Raw genomic sequence first — 16726 nt, forward strand, 5'->3', positions numbered from 1 at the left:
TTGGTTGAATTGATGACTGTGCCCAGCTGATCAGGACATCCATGACACTGAGCTAGTATTTACAGTATACACGCACTTAAAAATGCAAATTTCTCTAACTCTTCCCGGACGCCCTGTTTATAGGTGCCCCTGTTTGTGTATTTTGTTTTATGTCTGGAACATTCGATCATAACAGTGTTTGTGTGCCAGTGTGTGTACGCAGCATTCTAAATGCCAATGGGTTTTATCAGCACACAACAATGCTCTTAAATATCTGAACACGGATTGTGGCCTATTTGCCAAGAAATAACAGAGGAGTGATTCCTGCATTATGGACATTACATTTGCATGCAAAATCACAATTTGAATGTCTCACAGAATGGACAAAACAAAATGTAAATTTGTGTGTCTATGGAACCCTTTGGTGGGAGTAAATTTCCCTAGAAAACAGACTTCTAAGTGTTGGCATGTTGTAGAAATGAAGAAAAGAAGGAAGCATCATCGATGTTACATGAAATGGGCAAGCTTTTTGGTGAGACTGAACATACAGTGCCTTGCGAAAGTATTCGGCCCCCTTGAACTTTGCGACCTTTTGCCACATTTCAGGCTTCAAACATAAAGATATAAAACTGTATTTTTTTGTGAAGAATCAACAACAAGTCGGACACAATCATGAAGTGGAACGACATTTATTGGATATTTCAAACTTTTTTAACAAATCAAAAACTGAAAAATTGGGCGTGCAAAATTATTCAGCCCCCTTAAGTTAATACTTTGTAGCGCCACCTTTTGCTGCGATTACAGCTGTAAGTCGCTTGGGGTATGTCTCTATCAGTTTTGCACATCAAGAGACTGAAATTGTTTCCCATTCCTCCTTGCAAAACAGCTCGAGCTCAGTGAGGTTGGATGGAGAGCATTTGTGAACAGCAGTTTTCAGTTCTTTCCACAGATTCTCGATTGGATTCAGGTCTGGACTTTGACTTGGCCATTCTAACACCTGGATATGTTTATTTTTGAACCATTCCATTGTAGATTTTGCTTTATGTTTTGGATCATTGTCTTGTTGGAAGACAAATCTCCGTCCCAGTCTCAGGTCTTTTGCAGACTCCATCAGGTTTTCTTCCAGAATGGTCCTGTATTTGGCTCCATCCATCTTCCCATCAATTTTAACCATCTTCCCTGTCCCTGCTGAAGAAAAGCAGGCCCAAACCATGATGCTGCCACCACCATGTTTGACAGTGGGTATGGTGTGTTCAGGGTGATGAGCTGTGTTGCTTTTACGCCAAACATAACGTTTTGCATTGTTGCCAAAAAGTTCAATTTTGGTTTCATCTGACCAGAGCACCTTCTTCCACATGTTTGGTGTGTCTCCCAGGTGGCTTGTGGCAAACTTTAAACAACACTTTTTATGGATATCTTTAAGAAATGGCTTTCTTCTTGCCACTCTTCCATAAAGTCCAGATTTGTGCAATATACGACTGATTGTTGTCCTATGGACAGAGTCTCCCACCTCAGCTGTAGATCTCTGCAGTTTTTCCAGAGTGATCATGGGCCTCTTGGCTGCATCTCTGATCAGTCTTCTCCTTGTATGAGCTGAAAGTTTAGAGGGATGGCCAAGTCTTGGTAGATTTGCAGTGGTCTGATACTCCTTCCATTTCAATATTATCGCTTGCACAGTGCTCCTTGGGATGTTTAAAGCTTGGGAAATCTTTTTGTATCCAAATCTGACTTTAAACTTCTTCACAACAGTATCTCGGCCCTGCCTGGTGTGTTCCTTGTTCTTCATGATGCTCTCTGCGCTTTTAACGGACATCTGAGACTATCACAGTGCAGGTGCATTTATACGGAGACTTGATTACACACAGGTGGATTGTATTTATCATCATTAGTCATTTAGGTCAACATTGGATCATTCACTGAGATCCTCACTGAACTTCTGGAGAGAGTTTGCTCCACTGAAAGTAAAGGGGCTGAATAATTTTGCACGCCCAATTTTTCAGTTTTTGATTTGTTAAAAAAATTTGAAATATCCAATAAATGTCGTTCCACTTCATGATTGTGTCCCACTTGTTGTTGATTCTTCACAAAAAAATACAGTTTTATATCTTTATGTTTGAAGCCTGAAATGTGGCAAAAGGTCGCAAAGTTCAAGGGGGCCGAATACTTTCGCAAGGCACTGTATAAGCCAAAGTCTGAATTTGTAAGTCTTAGGTCAAAACATGGATAGCCATGTCAAAGGAAAGGTTTGGCTGAACACAAAAACAACCATTTGGAAAATGTGGTTATTTCTATTATTACTTTAGAGGAAAGAAAACGACTGTTATGGATCTTACAGACTCTGAAATAGACATTCAAATCGTTTGATCAAAATCTATCATTACACATTTGGAATGTTCTTAAAAGGTCAGCAGAAGGCATAGTGCCTTAGGATTACATAATTACAGGTGGCCTGACGGCAGGTAGCCGAGTGGTTAAGAGCATTGTGCCAGTAACTAAAATGTTGCTGGTTTGAATCCTCCAGCCGACTAGGTGAAACATCTGTCTGTGCCCTTGTGCAAGGCACTTAACCCCAGTTGGTCTGATAAGAGCATCTGCTGAATGACTAAAATGTAAAAATATAGCCTGCATAGTATACAAGTTCAGTCACCACACCCTGACTGGTAAAACATGTTTTATCTTATATATACACTACAGTTCAAAAGTTTGGGGCCACTTAGAAATATCCTTGTTTACGAAAGAAAAGCACATATTTTGTCCATTAAAAGAACATAAAATTGATCAGAAATGCAGTGTAGACATTGCTAATGTTGTAAATGACTATTGTAGCTGGAAACGGCATATTTTTTTATGGAATATCTGCATAGGCATACAGAGGCCCATTATCAGCAACCATCATTCCTGTGTTCCAATGACACGTTGTGTTAGCTAATCCAAGTTTATCATTTTAAAAGGCTGATTGATCATTAGAAAACACTTTTGCAAATATGTTAGCACAGCTGAAAACTGTTGTTCTGATTAAAGAAGCAATAAAACTGTCATTCTTTAGTCTAGTTGAGTTTCTGGAGCATCAGTATTTGTGGGTTTGATTACAGCCTCAAAATGGCCAGAAACAAAGACCTTTCTTCTGAAACTCGTCAGTCTATTCTTGTTCTGAGAAATTAAGGCTATTCCAAGCGAGAAATTGCCAAGAAACTGAAGATCTCGTACAACGCTGTGTACTACTCCCTTCACAGAACAACGCAAACTGTCTCTAACCAGAATAGAAAGAGGAGTGGGAGGCCCCGGTGCACAACTAAGCATGAGGACAAGTACATTAGAGTGTCTAGTCGTCAAATGGCAGCTTCACTAAATAGTAACCGCAAACACCAGTCTCAACGTCAACAGTGAAGAGGCGAATCCGGGATGCCGAGTGTCCGCTGAGAACAGACATGTAAAGAAGTGTCTATGAAATAAAATGTGTAGTTACAAATATTTCTGCCCTGTGTTCTTGTACACCTTACGACCCAATCTTTGGGCTTCCCAAGAGGAATCGGCAGCGAAAAAGAGGCAGAAGAGCTGGCATGTTGGTGAGACTAGGGCAAAAGGGAAAACCTTCCACCACTTCCCTCCATTCTATTGGCCAGTCACTCAATAATAAGATGGATGACCTCCGATCACAAATTTGCTATCAACTGGACTCTTGTAACTGCAATATTCTCAGTTTTTCTGAGAGATACCCCCAATGACTATCCAACACGATGGATTCTCCATTCGCTGAGCAGACAGGACAATGGATTCGGGGAAATCCAGAGAGGGAAGGGTAAGTATCTTCATCAACAACAGCAAATGGTGTGCAAACTATAGCACAGTGGAAATCTCAACCTATTGTTCACCTGTCTTGGAATACACTATGGTCAAATACCGACCCTTCTACCTCCCGATAGTTTTCATCTGTTATCATGACTGCTGTATATATTCCACCTCAGGACAACAACAAGATGGCACTTAACAAACTGTACGAAGCTATAAACAAGCAGGAAACCAAGCACCCGAAGGCTGCTTTTCTTGTTGCCGCTGATTTTCATTCTGCGTCACTAAACCACGTGATGCCCACAAGTAAGCATACAAGGCCTCCCTCGTCCCCCTTCAGCAAATCAGATCATGACTCAATACCCCTGCTTCCTGCTCAAACAGGAAGTATCTGTGACACGCTCCATAGAGAAATGGTCCACCAAAGCGGAGACTAAGCTGCAGGACTGCTTTGCTAGTGTAGACTGGAATATGTTCCAGGACTCCGCCAATAGCATCAACGAACTAACCATCTCCATCACTGGCTTCATCAGGAAATGCATCCCCGACGATGTCCCCCCCAATCAAAGACCAGGATCAACACAGAGGTACTGACTAACTAAAGGACAGAGCTACCGCACACAGGCCTATCACAGCAAACCCAGAGTCAATGGTTGAGAACACAAACGCATACAAGAAGTCCTGCTACGACCTCTGCAAAACCCCCATACAGGCAAAAGGACAATATAGGAACAAGGTGGAATCCTATTACACTGACTCCGACGATCAAAGCATGTGGCAGGGGCTACAGTCCATTACGGATTACAAAGGAAGACCTAGCCGTGATCTGCCCAACGATGCTTCCTCTACCTAACGAATTCAATGCATTTTATGCACGCTTCGACAAAACAAAACTGAGCCGTGCATGAGGCCCCCTCCTTGTCCCAGAGGACTGGGTGATCTCGCTCTCCGACTTGAGTAAGGCTTTTAATCTGGTCAACACTCGCAAGGCCACAGTGCCGAACCGTATTCCAGGTCGCGTTCTCAGAGCATGCGCAGACCCACTGGCAGGCATCTTCACAGTAATTTTCAACCTCTCCTTGTCCCAGTCTGTAATCCCCACATCTCAAGCTGACCACCATCATTCCTGTTCCGAAGAAGTCTAAGGCTATCTGCCACAATGACTACCGCCCTGTAGCACTCACATCTGTTATTATTCAAGGAGCGTGACACTAGCCTGGATGCTTAGAAGAAATTCCACTACAAACTCAGATGAGCCATCAAACAGGCAAAGCATCAATACAGGACCAAGATCGAATCCTATTATGCCGGCTCTGATGCTCGACAGATGTGGCAGGGCTTAAAAACTAGCACGGATTACAAAGGGAAAACAGACAAGATAAATGCCTTCAATGCTGATTTCGAGGCAAGCATCACTGAGCCATGCATGAGAGTACCAGCTGTTCTGGACAACTGTGTGATCTCGCTCAAGAACCCTGTGCCAATGTAACCTGCCTGAATTACTATTGCACCTTAGCACTCACATATATAGCCATGAAATGCTTTGAAAGGCTGGTCGTGGCTCACATCAACACGATCATCCCAGACACACTGGACCCACTCCAGTTCGTCTACCGCCCCAACAGATCCACAGATGACGCAATCGCTATTGCACTCCACACTGCCCCCCACCCACCTGGACAAAAGGAATACTTAAGTAAGAATGCTGTTCATTGACTACAGTGCATCATTGAACAACATAGCCCCCTCCAAGATCTTCACCAAGCTCAGGACCCTGGGACTGAACACCTCCCTCTGCACCTGGATCCTGGACTTCCTGAAGGGCCGCCCCCAGGTAGTGAGGGTAGACACATCAGCCACACTAACCATCAACACCGGGGCCCCTCAAGGGTGCGTGCTTAGTCCCTGTACTCCTGTTCACCCACGACTGCGTGGCCACGCAGAACTCTGACATCATCATCAAGTTTGCTGACGACACGACTGTGGTGGGACTGATCACCAACAATGATGAGGCGTTGGTGATCAGTCCCACCACAGTCGTGGAGGCCAAGGTCATCTGATGCAGCCCTTCATCACTCTCCTTCTAGGTCAAATAACCCTTATACAGCCTGAAGGTGTGTTGGGTCTTCCTGTTGAAAAGCAAATGATAGTCCCACTAAGCGCAAATCAAGTGGGATGGTGTATCGCTGCTGAATGCTGTGGTAGCCATGCTGGTTAAGTGTGCCTTGAATTCTAAATAAATCACAGACCGTGTCACCAGCAAAGCACCCCCACACCAACACACCTCCTCCTCCATGCTTCACGGTGGGAACCACACTTGCAGAGATCATCATTTCACCTACTGCGTTTTACAAAGACACGATGGCTGGAACCAAAAAATTCACATTTGGACTCATCAGACCAATGGACAGATTTCCACCGGTCTAATGTCCATTGCTTGTGTTTCTTGCCCCAAGCAAGTCTCTTCTTCTTATTGGTGTCCTTTAGTAGTGGTTTCTTTGCAGCGATTCAACCGTAAGGGCCTAATTCACATAGTCTCATCTGAAAAGTTGATGTTGAGATGGATCTGTTACTTGAACTCTGTGAAGCATTTATTTGGGCTGCAATTTCTGAGGCTGGTAACTGTAATGAACTTATTGTGGCTTGATGGGTTTTGAGACTGCACTTGAAGAAACTTTCAAAGTTCTTGAAATGTTCTGTATTGATTGACCTTCATGTCTTAAAGTAAGGATGGACTGTGGTTTCTCTGCTTATTTGAGCTGTTCTTGCCATAATATTGAATTTGTCTTTTACCAAATAGGGTTATCTTCTGTATACCAACAATACCTTGTCACAACGCAACTGATTGGCTCAAAAACATTAAGAAGGAAAGAAATTGCACATATTAACTTTGAACAAGGCACACCTGTTAATTGAAATGCAATCCAGATGACTACCTCATGAAGCTGGTTGAGAGAATGCCAAGAGTGTGCAAAGCTGCCATCAAGGCAAAGGTTGGCTACTTTGAAGAATCTCACATTTAAAATATATTTTGATTTGTTTAACACTTTTTTGGTTACTACAGTACACCATATGTGTTATTTCATAGTTTTGATGTCTTCACTATTATTCTACAATGTAGAAAATAGTAAAAAATAAGGAAAAACCCTGAAATGAGTAGGTGTGCCCAAAATTTTGACTTGTACTGTATGTATTACCATTAGTATTTTACCATAAGTATTTATATATTCCTGCTACCTGTAATTGTTCAGCCCTGTTTATATGCATATTCTACTACCGGTCACTTTTTATGTATAAACCTTCTTCAACCACTCCCGTACCACTGCACAATGAATAGGGTACTGGCACTGACCTGAATATACTTGCATTCTCATGTTTCTTCAACTTATGTTTTTTTTATTCTATTTTGTATTTTATCTATATTAATATTATCACTGCATTGTTGGGAAAGAATTTCACCGTACTGTTTTACACCTGGTGTATCCTGTGCACGTGGCAAATAAACTTTGCCGTCTATCAGTTGGTGTGTTAACTTGCGTTTAGTTCTTGACGTCATGGTTATGTTCTCTCAGTATTAAGCGTGCTCGGTATCACCTTCTATGGTTTAGTAGCTCTGGTGTGTCAGGGAATAGTATTGTGTCTATTCTCAGTCTATGTTTAGTATTGTGTGTATACGATTGGGACACCCAGTCATAGTCCCCTTAACTTTGGGACTCTCTGTTGGGGGGGTGGGGGGGTCTTTCCTCTCTAAGCTAGGGCCTGGAGGGAAAATAGCCTTGACAGGTGCAGCAGTCTACGCAGTCTTTGCCTTCTCCTCTGCTACTCATACTTTCAAATTAGAACCTTACTCATTAGAAATGACACGCTTTTCCAGTGACGCTTTTCCTACATTCAGTACCAGTCAAAAGTTTGGACAGACCTACTCATTCAAGGGTTTTTCTTTATTTGTACTATTTTCTACATGGTAGAATAATAGTGAAGACATGCACTATGAAATAACACACAAGGAATCATGTAGTAACCAAAAAAGTATGAATCAAATCAGAATATATTTTATATTCTTCAAAGTAGTGTTGTAGAAATTCTTACACAGGGACACTCGAAGTCAATCTTAAGTGAATCATTGTTTATTTTCACTGGGCTGGAGAGATTTCAACCAACTCAATGCACCACAGTACACATGTCAATCAGGAGCTCCTCCTGAGCAGACCCAGCAGTTGTCTTTTATATGGCTATACACAGACAAGTTATATTTGCATGATTTAGTGAATTAATTAATTGATTAATTAATTGATCATTACCTTTTTGTTTCATTCATGTGACCGACCAATACTGTTTCATAACATGTGACAGAACAATAACAAGGCTTCTCCTCTCTATGCTGAGACCTTGAAACTGAGATATCTTTAGTCTGTTCTGAAAACTGAACAGGCAGTTAACCCACTGTTCCTAGGCCGTCATTGAAAATAAGAATTTGTCCTTAACTGACTTGCCTTGTTAAATAAAGTTACAAATAAAAAAAAAACACAGTCGTTCGTTCTCAAAACAAGGTCTGGGCGTACTGCCAAATTGCAGCTACTGATAGTGAGGATTTGTACAGTCAGCCACTTGCATAAACACAGAAATTGGTTTATAGAACAGCACATGAATAGAACACAGCAATTTGTTATAAAGAAAACACAAACGTTAAAATTCCCATTACAGTAACCACCCTTTGCCTTGATGACAGCTTTGCACACTCTTGGCATTCTCTCAACCAGTTTTACCTGGAATGCTTTTCCAACCGTCTTGAAAGAGTTCCCACATATGCTGAGCACTTGTTGGCTGCTTTTCCTTCACTCTGCAGTTCTTCTCATCCCAAATCATTTCAATTGGGTTAAGGTTGGATGATCATTGGGGATTATCATTTGTTTTTCAACAGGACAATGACCCAAAACACACCTCCTGGCTGTGTAAGGGCTATTTAACCAAAGAGAGTGATGGAGTGCTGCATCAGATGACCTGGTTTCCACAACCACTCGATCTCAACCCAATTGAGATGGTTTGGGATGAGTCTCAAGAGGAACTACTTTGAAAAACAGTGCTGCTGTTTGCTAAACATTGGGAGTCTACAGACAGATTAGTCTTCTCTTTTCAGCAGAAGGCATTTGTACGTTTTTTCCCTCGATTGTATTTTGAAATTTTAAAAAGGCAAACAGACAGCTACAAGCAACCATAGAAATATAATCCATAGATGGCAGTTCTGATTCAAGTCAGGACTGGCAGCCATTGCTGGTGTACCCATGAGTTCAATAGTCAAATTGCCAGGGTAAGAGGTTCTAAAGCCCTTCTATGGATTATGCCTATGGCCACAAAGCAACAAGCTGTATATTTGGCACCCATGCTGGCCAAATTGCGGCCTTCCCAACTGTAGGCAACTGGTATCTGCTAAAATAAAATAAACACTTGAGTAAATGAGGGATACAAATAATATCATATACAGTGCCTTGCAAAAGTATTCATCCCCCTTGGCATTTTTCCTATTTTGTTGCATTACAACCTGCAATTTAATTTATTTGGAATTCATGGAATGGACATACACAAAATAGTCCAAATTGGTGAAGTGAAATGAAAAAAATAACTTGTTTTGAAGAAAAAAAAGAAAAGTGGTGCGTGCATGTTTATTCACCCCCTTTTTATGAAGCCCCTAAATAAGATATAGTGCAACCAATTACTTTCAGAAGTTACATAATTAATGAAATAAAGTCACCTGTGTGCAATCTAATCTGTCACATGATCTCAGTATATATACACCTGTACTGAAAGGCCCCAGAGTCGGCAGCACCACTAAGCAAGCGGCACCACTAAGCAAGCGGCACCACTAAGCAAGCGGCACCACTAAGCAAGCGGCACCACTAAGCAAGCGGCACCACTAAGCAAGCGGCACCATCAAGCAAGCGGCACCATCAAGCAAGTGGCACCATGAAGACCAATGAGCTCGCCAAACAGGTCAGGGACAAAGCTGTGGAGAAGTACAGATCAGGGCTGGGTTATGAAAAAATATCAGAAACTTTGAACATCCCACGGAGCACCATTAAATCCATTATTACATTTTTTAAAGAATATGGCCCCACAACAAACCTACCAAGAGGGGGCCGCCCACCAAAACTCATAGACTAGGCAAGGAGGCCATTAATCAGAGAGGCAACAAAGAGACCCAAGATAACCCCGAAGGAGCTGTAAATTTCCACAGATTGGAGTATCTGTCCATAGGACCACTTTAAGCCAAGCACCCCACTTAGCTGGGCTTTATGGAAGAGTGGCCAGAAAAAAACAATTGCTTAAAGAAAAAAATAAGCAAACACGTTTGATGTTCGCCAAAAGGCATCTGGAAGACTACCCTAACATATGGAAGAAGGTACTCTGCTTAGATTAGACTATAATGTAGCTTTTGTCCATCAAGGAAAATGCCATGTCTGAGGCAAATCCAACACCTTACATCACCCCTAGAACACCATGAGGATGTTTTTCATTGGCAGGAACTGGGAAACTGTTCAAAATTGAAGGAATGATGGATGCCGCTAAATACAGGGAAATTCTTGAGGGAAACCTGTTTCAGATTTGAGACTGGGACGGAGGTTCACCTTCCAGCAGGACAATGACCCTAAGAATACTGCTAAAGCACCACTTGAGTGGTTTAAGGGGAAACAATTAAATGTCTTAGAATGGCCTAGTCAAAGCCCAGACCTCAATCCAATTGAGAATCTGTGGTATGACTAAGATTGCTGTACACAAGCAGAACCCATCCAACTTGAAGGAGCTGGAGCAGTTTTGCCTTGAATAATGGGCAAAAATCCCAGTGGCTAGATGTGCCAAGCTTATAGAGACATACCCCAAGAGACTTGCAGCTGTAATCACTGCAAAAGGTGGCTCTACAAAGTATTGTCCTGGCATGGTTTAGGTCCACTTGTAGAATTTATGCCAATGTGCATTGAAGCTGTTCTGGCAGCTTGTCGTGGCCAAACACCCTTTTAAGAAACTGTGTCAGTGTTTCCTTTTATTTTTTATTTATTTATCTAGGCAAGTCAGGGAAGAACAAATTCATATTTACAATGATGGCCAAACCCTAACCCAGACAACGCTGGGCCAATTGTGAGCCGCTCTATGGGACTCCCAATCACGGCCGGTTGTGATACAGGGTGGAATGGAACCAGGGTCTGTAGTGATGCCTCTAGTACTGAGATGCAGTGCCTTATGCTCTCTGGTGTATTTTCAACATTGAGGGCGGGATCCTGTGGTTGGATAAAAAATGAAATAAATAAATAAAACAATTATTCTTTCTTTTTCCCCCTATTGGGCTCCCTATGGGCTTGGGCCCAGCCCCTGACTCACACAATTGACTAGCCACATTTATTTATTTTACAGTTTTTTTAATCAGTTACCCTATCAAGGCAGGACCCCCCAGTTACCCATGTGTGCACCCTACCTCCTCTCCTTCCCCCATCTAACGATTAGCAGAGCGACAGCAGCAGGTTGCCTACAGTCATTGAGAGCAGGCTCCTGAATACTACTGTGGTTGCCTCTGGACCAGGATCACTTAGCACTTGCTCTTTTTGTACGTGCTCTGTTCCTCTTTCCCTCGATCCTGACTATTTTCCCAGCCCATGCCGCTGAAAAACATCCTCACAGCATGATGCTGCCACCACCATGCTTCACCATAGGGATGGTGCCAGATTTCCTACAGATGTGGCGCTTGGCATTCAGGCCAAAGAGTTCAATCTTGGTTTCATCAGACCAGAGAATCTTGTTTCTCATGGTCTGAGAGTCCTTTAGGTGCCCTTTGGCAAACCCCAAGCGGGCTGTCAGGTGCCTTTTAATGAGGAGTGGCTTCTGTCTCACCAATCTACTATCAAGGCCTGATTGGTAGAGTGCTGCAAAGATGCTTGTCCTTCTGGAAAAATCTCCCATCTCTACAAAGGAACTCTGGAGCTTTGTCAGAGGGACCATCGGATTCTTGGTCACCTCCCTATCTAAGGCCCTTCTCCCCCAATTGCTCAGTTTAGCCAGGTGGCCAGCTCTAGGAAGAGTCTTGGTGGTTCCAAACTTCTTCCATTTAAATATAATGAAGGCCACTGTGTTCTTGGGGACCTTCATTGCTGCAGAAATGACACAGCACAGACCACTGAATGTAAAGATGGAGCAGTCGGTTGAGCTGGGGTCCTCTGCAGCCTTTAACTAACCAGGTCACACTGGGCTACAATAATTTGTACAGTGTTGAAGTTAAAGTATTCATGTACAGTGCCTTCAGAAAGTATTCATACCCCATGGCTTATTCTACATTTTGTTGTGTTACAACCTGAATTCAAAATAGATTCAATTGGTTTTCTTTACACATAATGACAAAATGAAAACATGTTTTTACAAATGTTTGCAAATGTATTGAAAATGAAAGAAATAACTAAAGTGTTCATCACACCCCTGAGTCAATACTAGAAGCACCTTTGGCAGCAATTACTGCGGTGATTCTTTCTGGGTAAGTCTGTAAGAGCTTTCCACACCCGCATTGTGCAACATTTTCCTATTATTATTTTCAAAATTCTTCAAGCTCTGTCAAATTGGTTGTTAATCATTGCCATTTTCAGGTCTTGCCATAGATTTTTAAGTAGATTTAAATCAAAACTGTAACTTGGCAGTCAGGAACACTGGGGGCTCCTGAGTGGTGCAACGGTCTAAGGCACTGCATCTAGAGGCGCCACTACAGACTGGCGCCACTGGTTCGATTCCAGGCTGTTCATAACCGGACGTAATTGGGAGTCCCATAGGGTGACGCACAATTTGGCCCAGCGTCATCCAGGTTAGGGTTTGGCCGCGGTAGGCCATCATTGTAAATAAGAATTTGTTCTTAACTGACTTGTCCTCGTTAAATAACGGTTAAAAATTATTACTTTTTCCCATCAATAGAATGTACCACAGGTGCTCCAATCAAATTGTAGAAACACCTCAAGGATGATCAAAGGAAACAGAATCCACCTGAGCTCAATTTTGAGTCTCATAGCAAAGGTTCTGAATACTTATGTAAATCTAATATTTCCGGTTTTTGTTTTTCATTTTTAATACATTTGCAACATTTCCCAACAACATATTTTCGCTTTGTCATTATGCGGTATTGTGTGCAGTTTGATGATGGAAAAATGTATTTAATAAATTTTAGATTAAGGCTGTAATGTAACAAAATGTGGAAAAAGGGAAGGGGTCTGAATACTTTCCGAATGCACTGTATATTGGTCCTGACAATCTACACTGAACTAAAATATAAACGCAAACATGTAAGGTGTTGGTCCCATATTTCATGAGCTGAAATAAATGATCTCAGAAATGTTCCATATGCACAAAAAGCTTAAATCTCTCAAATGTTGTGCATACATTTGTTTACATCCCTGATAGTGAGCATTTCTCATTTGCCTAGATAATCCATCCACCTGACAGGTGTGGCATATCAAGCAGCTAATTAAACAGCGCATTGCACAGGTGCACCTTGTACTGGGGACAATAAAAGGCCACTCTAAAAATATGCAGTTTTGTCACACAACACAATGCCACAGATGTCTCAAGTTTTGAGGAAGCGTGCAGTTGGCATGCTGACTGCAGGAATGTCCACCAGCATTTTTGCCAGATAATTTAATTTTAATTTCTCTACCATAAACTGCCTCCCATGTCGTTTTAGAGAATTTGGCAGTACGTCCAACCGGCCTCACAGACCATGTGTATGGCATCGTGTGGGCGAGCGGTTTGCTGATGTCAACATTGTGAACAGAATGCCCCATGGTGGGGTTATGGTATGGGCATCTGTGACCAACAGATGCATATCTGTATTCCCAGTATCTGTATAGTACGATACAGAAACATCTGTAGTTCACAAAAGATAATGAGTTGCATCATATATTTGACATATTTGGACTTAGTACAGGTCAAATACTCTAGCAATACTATATGCTTTTAAGCAATTTCATTCTGAAATGCGTTTCAAATAATATATGCTGAAGTCATTTGAATGATTTTCTATTTTTTTTTTCAAAATCCCAACATTAATACTGGAAGTATGATAGATAATGACAATCTTAAAATGTCAATGTGGCTTGTGTAGGCACTTGTACTATGTTGGCACTGAATTTCTTACATTTAAACGAAAACATTTTTTTTATGTGGCACTGGCACACTTTGATATTGTATTAAATATAGTACATGCACTTGAATTTAAATCATCTCACTGATCAAACGAGTGTCTTTATGATGTTTCTATTCTAGCAGGTCGAGGAGTCCATTGATATCATACTGGAACTAACTAGTTTCTACACCTAGCCTGAAAGACAACCTCATGTAAATTCACTCTTGAACGGAATATTGAAGTTAAAAAAAATGTAAAAGTAGCGAGACCTTTTCTATATCACATCCTTTGGGGTGTACTTCAAGTATTCACACCCCTTGACTTAAAAATGTAAAAAGTGTGTTACAGCCTGAGTTGAAAAAAAAAGATTATATTGAAATAGATTATATTGCGTCACTGGCTTACACACAATAACCCATAATGTCAAAGTGGAATGAGGTTTTTAGACATTTTTACAAGTGAATTACAAATGAAAAGCTGAAATGTCTTGAGTCAATAAGTAGGTAACCCTTTTGTTATGGAAAGCCTAAATATGTTCAGGTGTAGAAATGCCACAGTCACAGTCAGGAACAGTAGCCAATTTGTCATCTTAAGAATTTTGCTTGTTTACAATTGACATCAATCCATATTGCCACTAATTGCTCATTTGGCATTGTAGGGTGGTGTGGTGGCATCTTGTTTTAAAGTGAAAGAGAGCTCACCAGAACTTTTTTCCCAAGATTGTGGCTACACTTACTGACAGTTGGCCTGACATACACACTGGGTCAAGACACTCACCACACACACTAATGAGTTATGACTGTCGGAGAATTGCTAACGCAGAAAAGTTGTTTTTTTTTCTCAAATATAACATCAATTTATATTTTAAAGTTGAAACGCTTCGATTATTTTTGACTGATTATGCTCAATGGGTTTAATCCCTAATGTGATGATGACACTAAAAGGAGCATATGCATTTTGTGGCTTTCCAGGTGGTTTTGTGAGGGGAAGGAGCTGGAGAACTGCCCTGACATTCAGATCATCAACAACAGCGAGTTGCACTCTCTGATCATTGCCGAGGCATTCGAGGAAGACACAGGGCGGTACTCTTGCTTTGCTTCCAACTTCTATGGCACAGACTCTACATCTGCAGAAATCTACATCGAAGGTGACCATTGAGTTTACACCTTCAAGTCAAGTGACCCATCTAGAGTGCATCGTCACATAAAGATGTCATGCTGATGTAATTCATTTGTATCTCTTCTGGTTCAAATGTTTCATTTTCAATAAAACATATTAATATAGACAATCATACTAAGATCATCCCTACTGTTGTGTTCTACATCACTCTCTTTTATGTGTTTTGCAGGTGCCTCCTCTACAGATTCGGAGGGGGAACAACATTTTGAGCATGTAGCACAGTGAGTACACTACTCTTCCTCTACTCAAAATAGAATTGGAAAGCGTTTAATTGCGGCAGTGAAAGCAAGATTCAAATACTTCAATTCTGCAATGTAAGAGGCCTCACTGTAGCACATATAGAGCCTTCAGAAAATATCCATACCCCTTGACTTTTCCACATTTTGTTGTGTAACAGCTTGAATTTAAAATGGATTAAATTGCGATTTTTTTTTTGTAACTGGCCTACACACAATAGCCCACAATGTCAAAGGGAAATTGTGTTTTTTGAAATTATTACAAATTATTATTATTAATTATTTTTGGGGGTGGATCAGCTTGAATATTGCAAGTCGATTTTGGCTTCTATCAATGTTATTGTCTGCATGATCCAATACCCCATATATTTTTTTGAAAATATATTTTCCTTTATTATTTTCCCCTAACCCTACCACCCCTCCCCTAATGAGAGTACATCAATGGACAACAACACTTAGGCTTCTACTTCCAGCTTATACATACTATATACATTTTTACGGACACATTATATTTCGCATTAGTTATCTTTTGTTTGTTTTTAGTCCCACCCTTCAGCTCCCCTCAACCCATCCCACCTACAGTCCATTCGGGAAGTATTCAGACCCCTTCCCTTTTTCCACATTTTGTTACGTTACTTCCTATTTCTAAAATGTATTTTTTTTTTAAATCTTCATCATTCTACACAATATTCCATAATGACAAAGCAAAAGACAGATTTTTAGACATTTTTGCAAATGTATTAAAAATAAAATACAGAAATACTTTATTTACATAAGTATTCAGACACTTTGCTATGAGACTGAGAAATTGAATCCTGTTTCCATTGATCATCCTTGAGATGTTTTTACAACTTAATTGGAGTCCACCTGAGGTAAATTCAATTGATTGGACATGATTTGGAAAGGCACACACCTGTCTATTTAAGGTCGCACTGTTGACAGTGCATGTCAGAGCAAAAACCATAAAGTCGAAGGAATTGTCCGTAGAGCTCCGAGACAGGATTGGGGGAGGGTACCAAAGGCACAGATCTGGGGAAGGGTACCAAAAAATGTCTGCAGCATTGAAGGTCTGCAAGAACACAGTGGCCTCCATTCTTAAATGGAAGAAGTTTGGAACCTCCAAGACTCTTCCTAGAGCTGACCGCCTGGCCGAACTGAGCAATCGGGGGAGAAAGTCACTCTGACTTTGATCTAGAGTTCCTCTGTGGAGATGGGAGAACATTCCAGAAGGACAACCATCTCTGCAACACTCCACCAATCTGGCCTTTATGGTGAAGTGGCCAGACGGAAGCCACTCCTCAGTAAAAGGCACATGACATTCTGCTTGGACTTTGCCAAAAGGCACCTAAAGACTCCAAGACCAACAATATTCTCTGGTCTGATGAAACCAAGATTGAAC

General features: G+C 41.3%; 1 protein-coding gene across 1 annotated transcript in view; it reads left to right on the top strand.

The window, feature by feature from the left end:
* mypn (myopalladin) overlaps window positions 1–16726 on the top strand; it is a 50480-nt gene that overhangs the window by 3640 nt on the left and 30114 nt on the right. Inside the window, exons 3-4 of the mRNA XM_064932093.1 lie at window positions 14884–15059; window positions 15261–15312. Coding sequence (XP_064788165.1) covers window positions 14884–15059; window positions 15261–15312 — 228 coding nt within the window. The remainder of the gene's footprint in view (window positions 1–14883; window positions 15060–15260; window positions 15313–16726) is intronic.

The sequence above is a fragment of the Oncorhynchus masou genome, chromosome 23, assembly GCF_036934945.1.
Source record: "Oncorhynchus masou masou isolate Uvic2021 chromosome 23, UVic_Omas_1.1, whole genome shotgun sequence".
Taxonomy (NCBI): domain Eukaryota; kingdom Metazoa; phylum Chordata; class Actinopteri; order Salmoniformes; family Salmonidae; genus Oncorhynchus; species Oncorhynchus masou.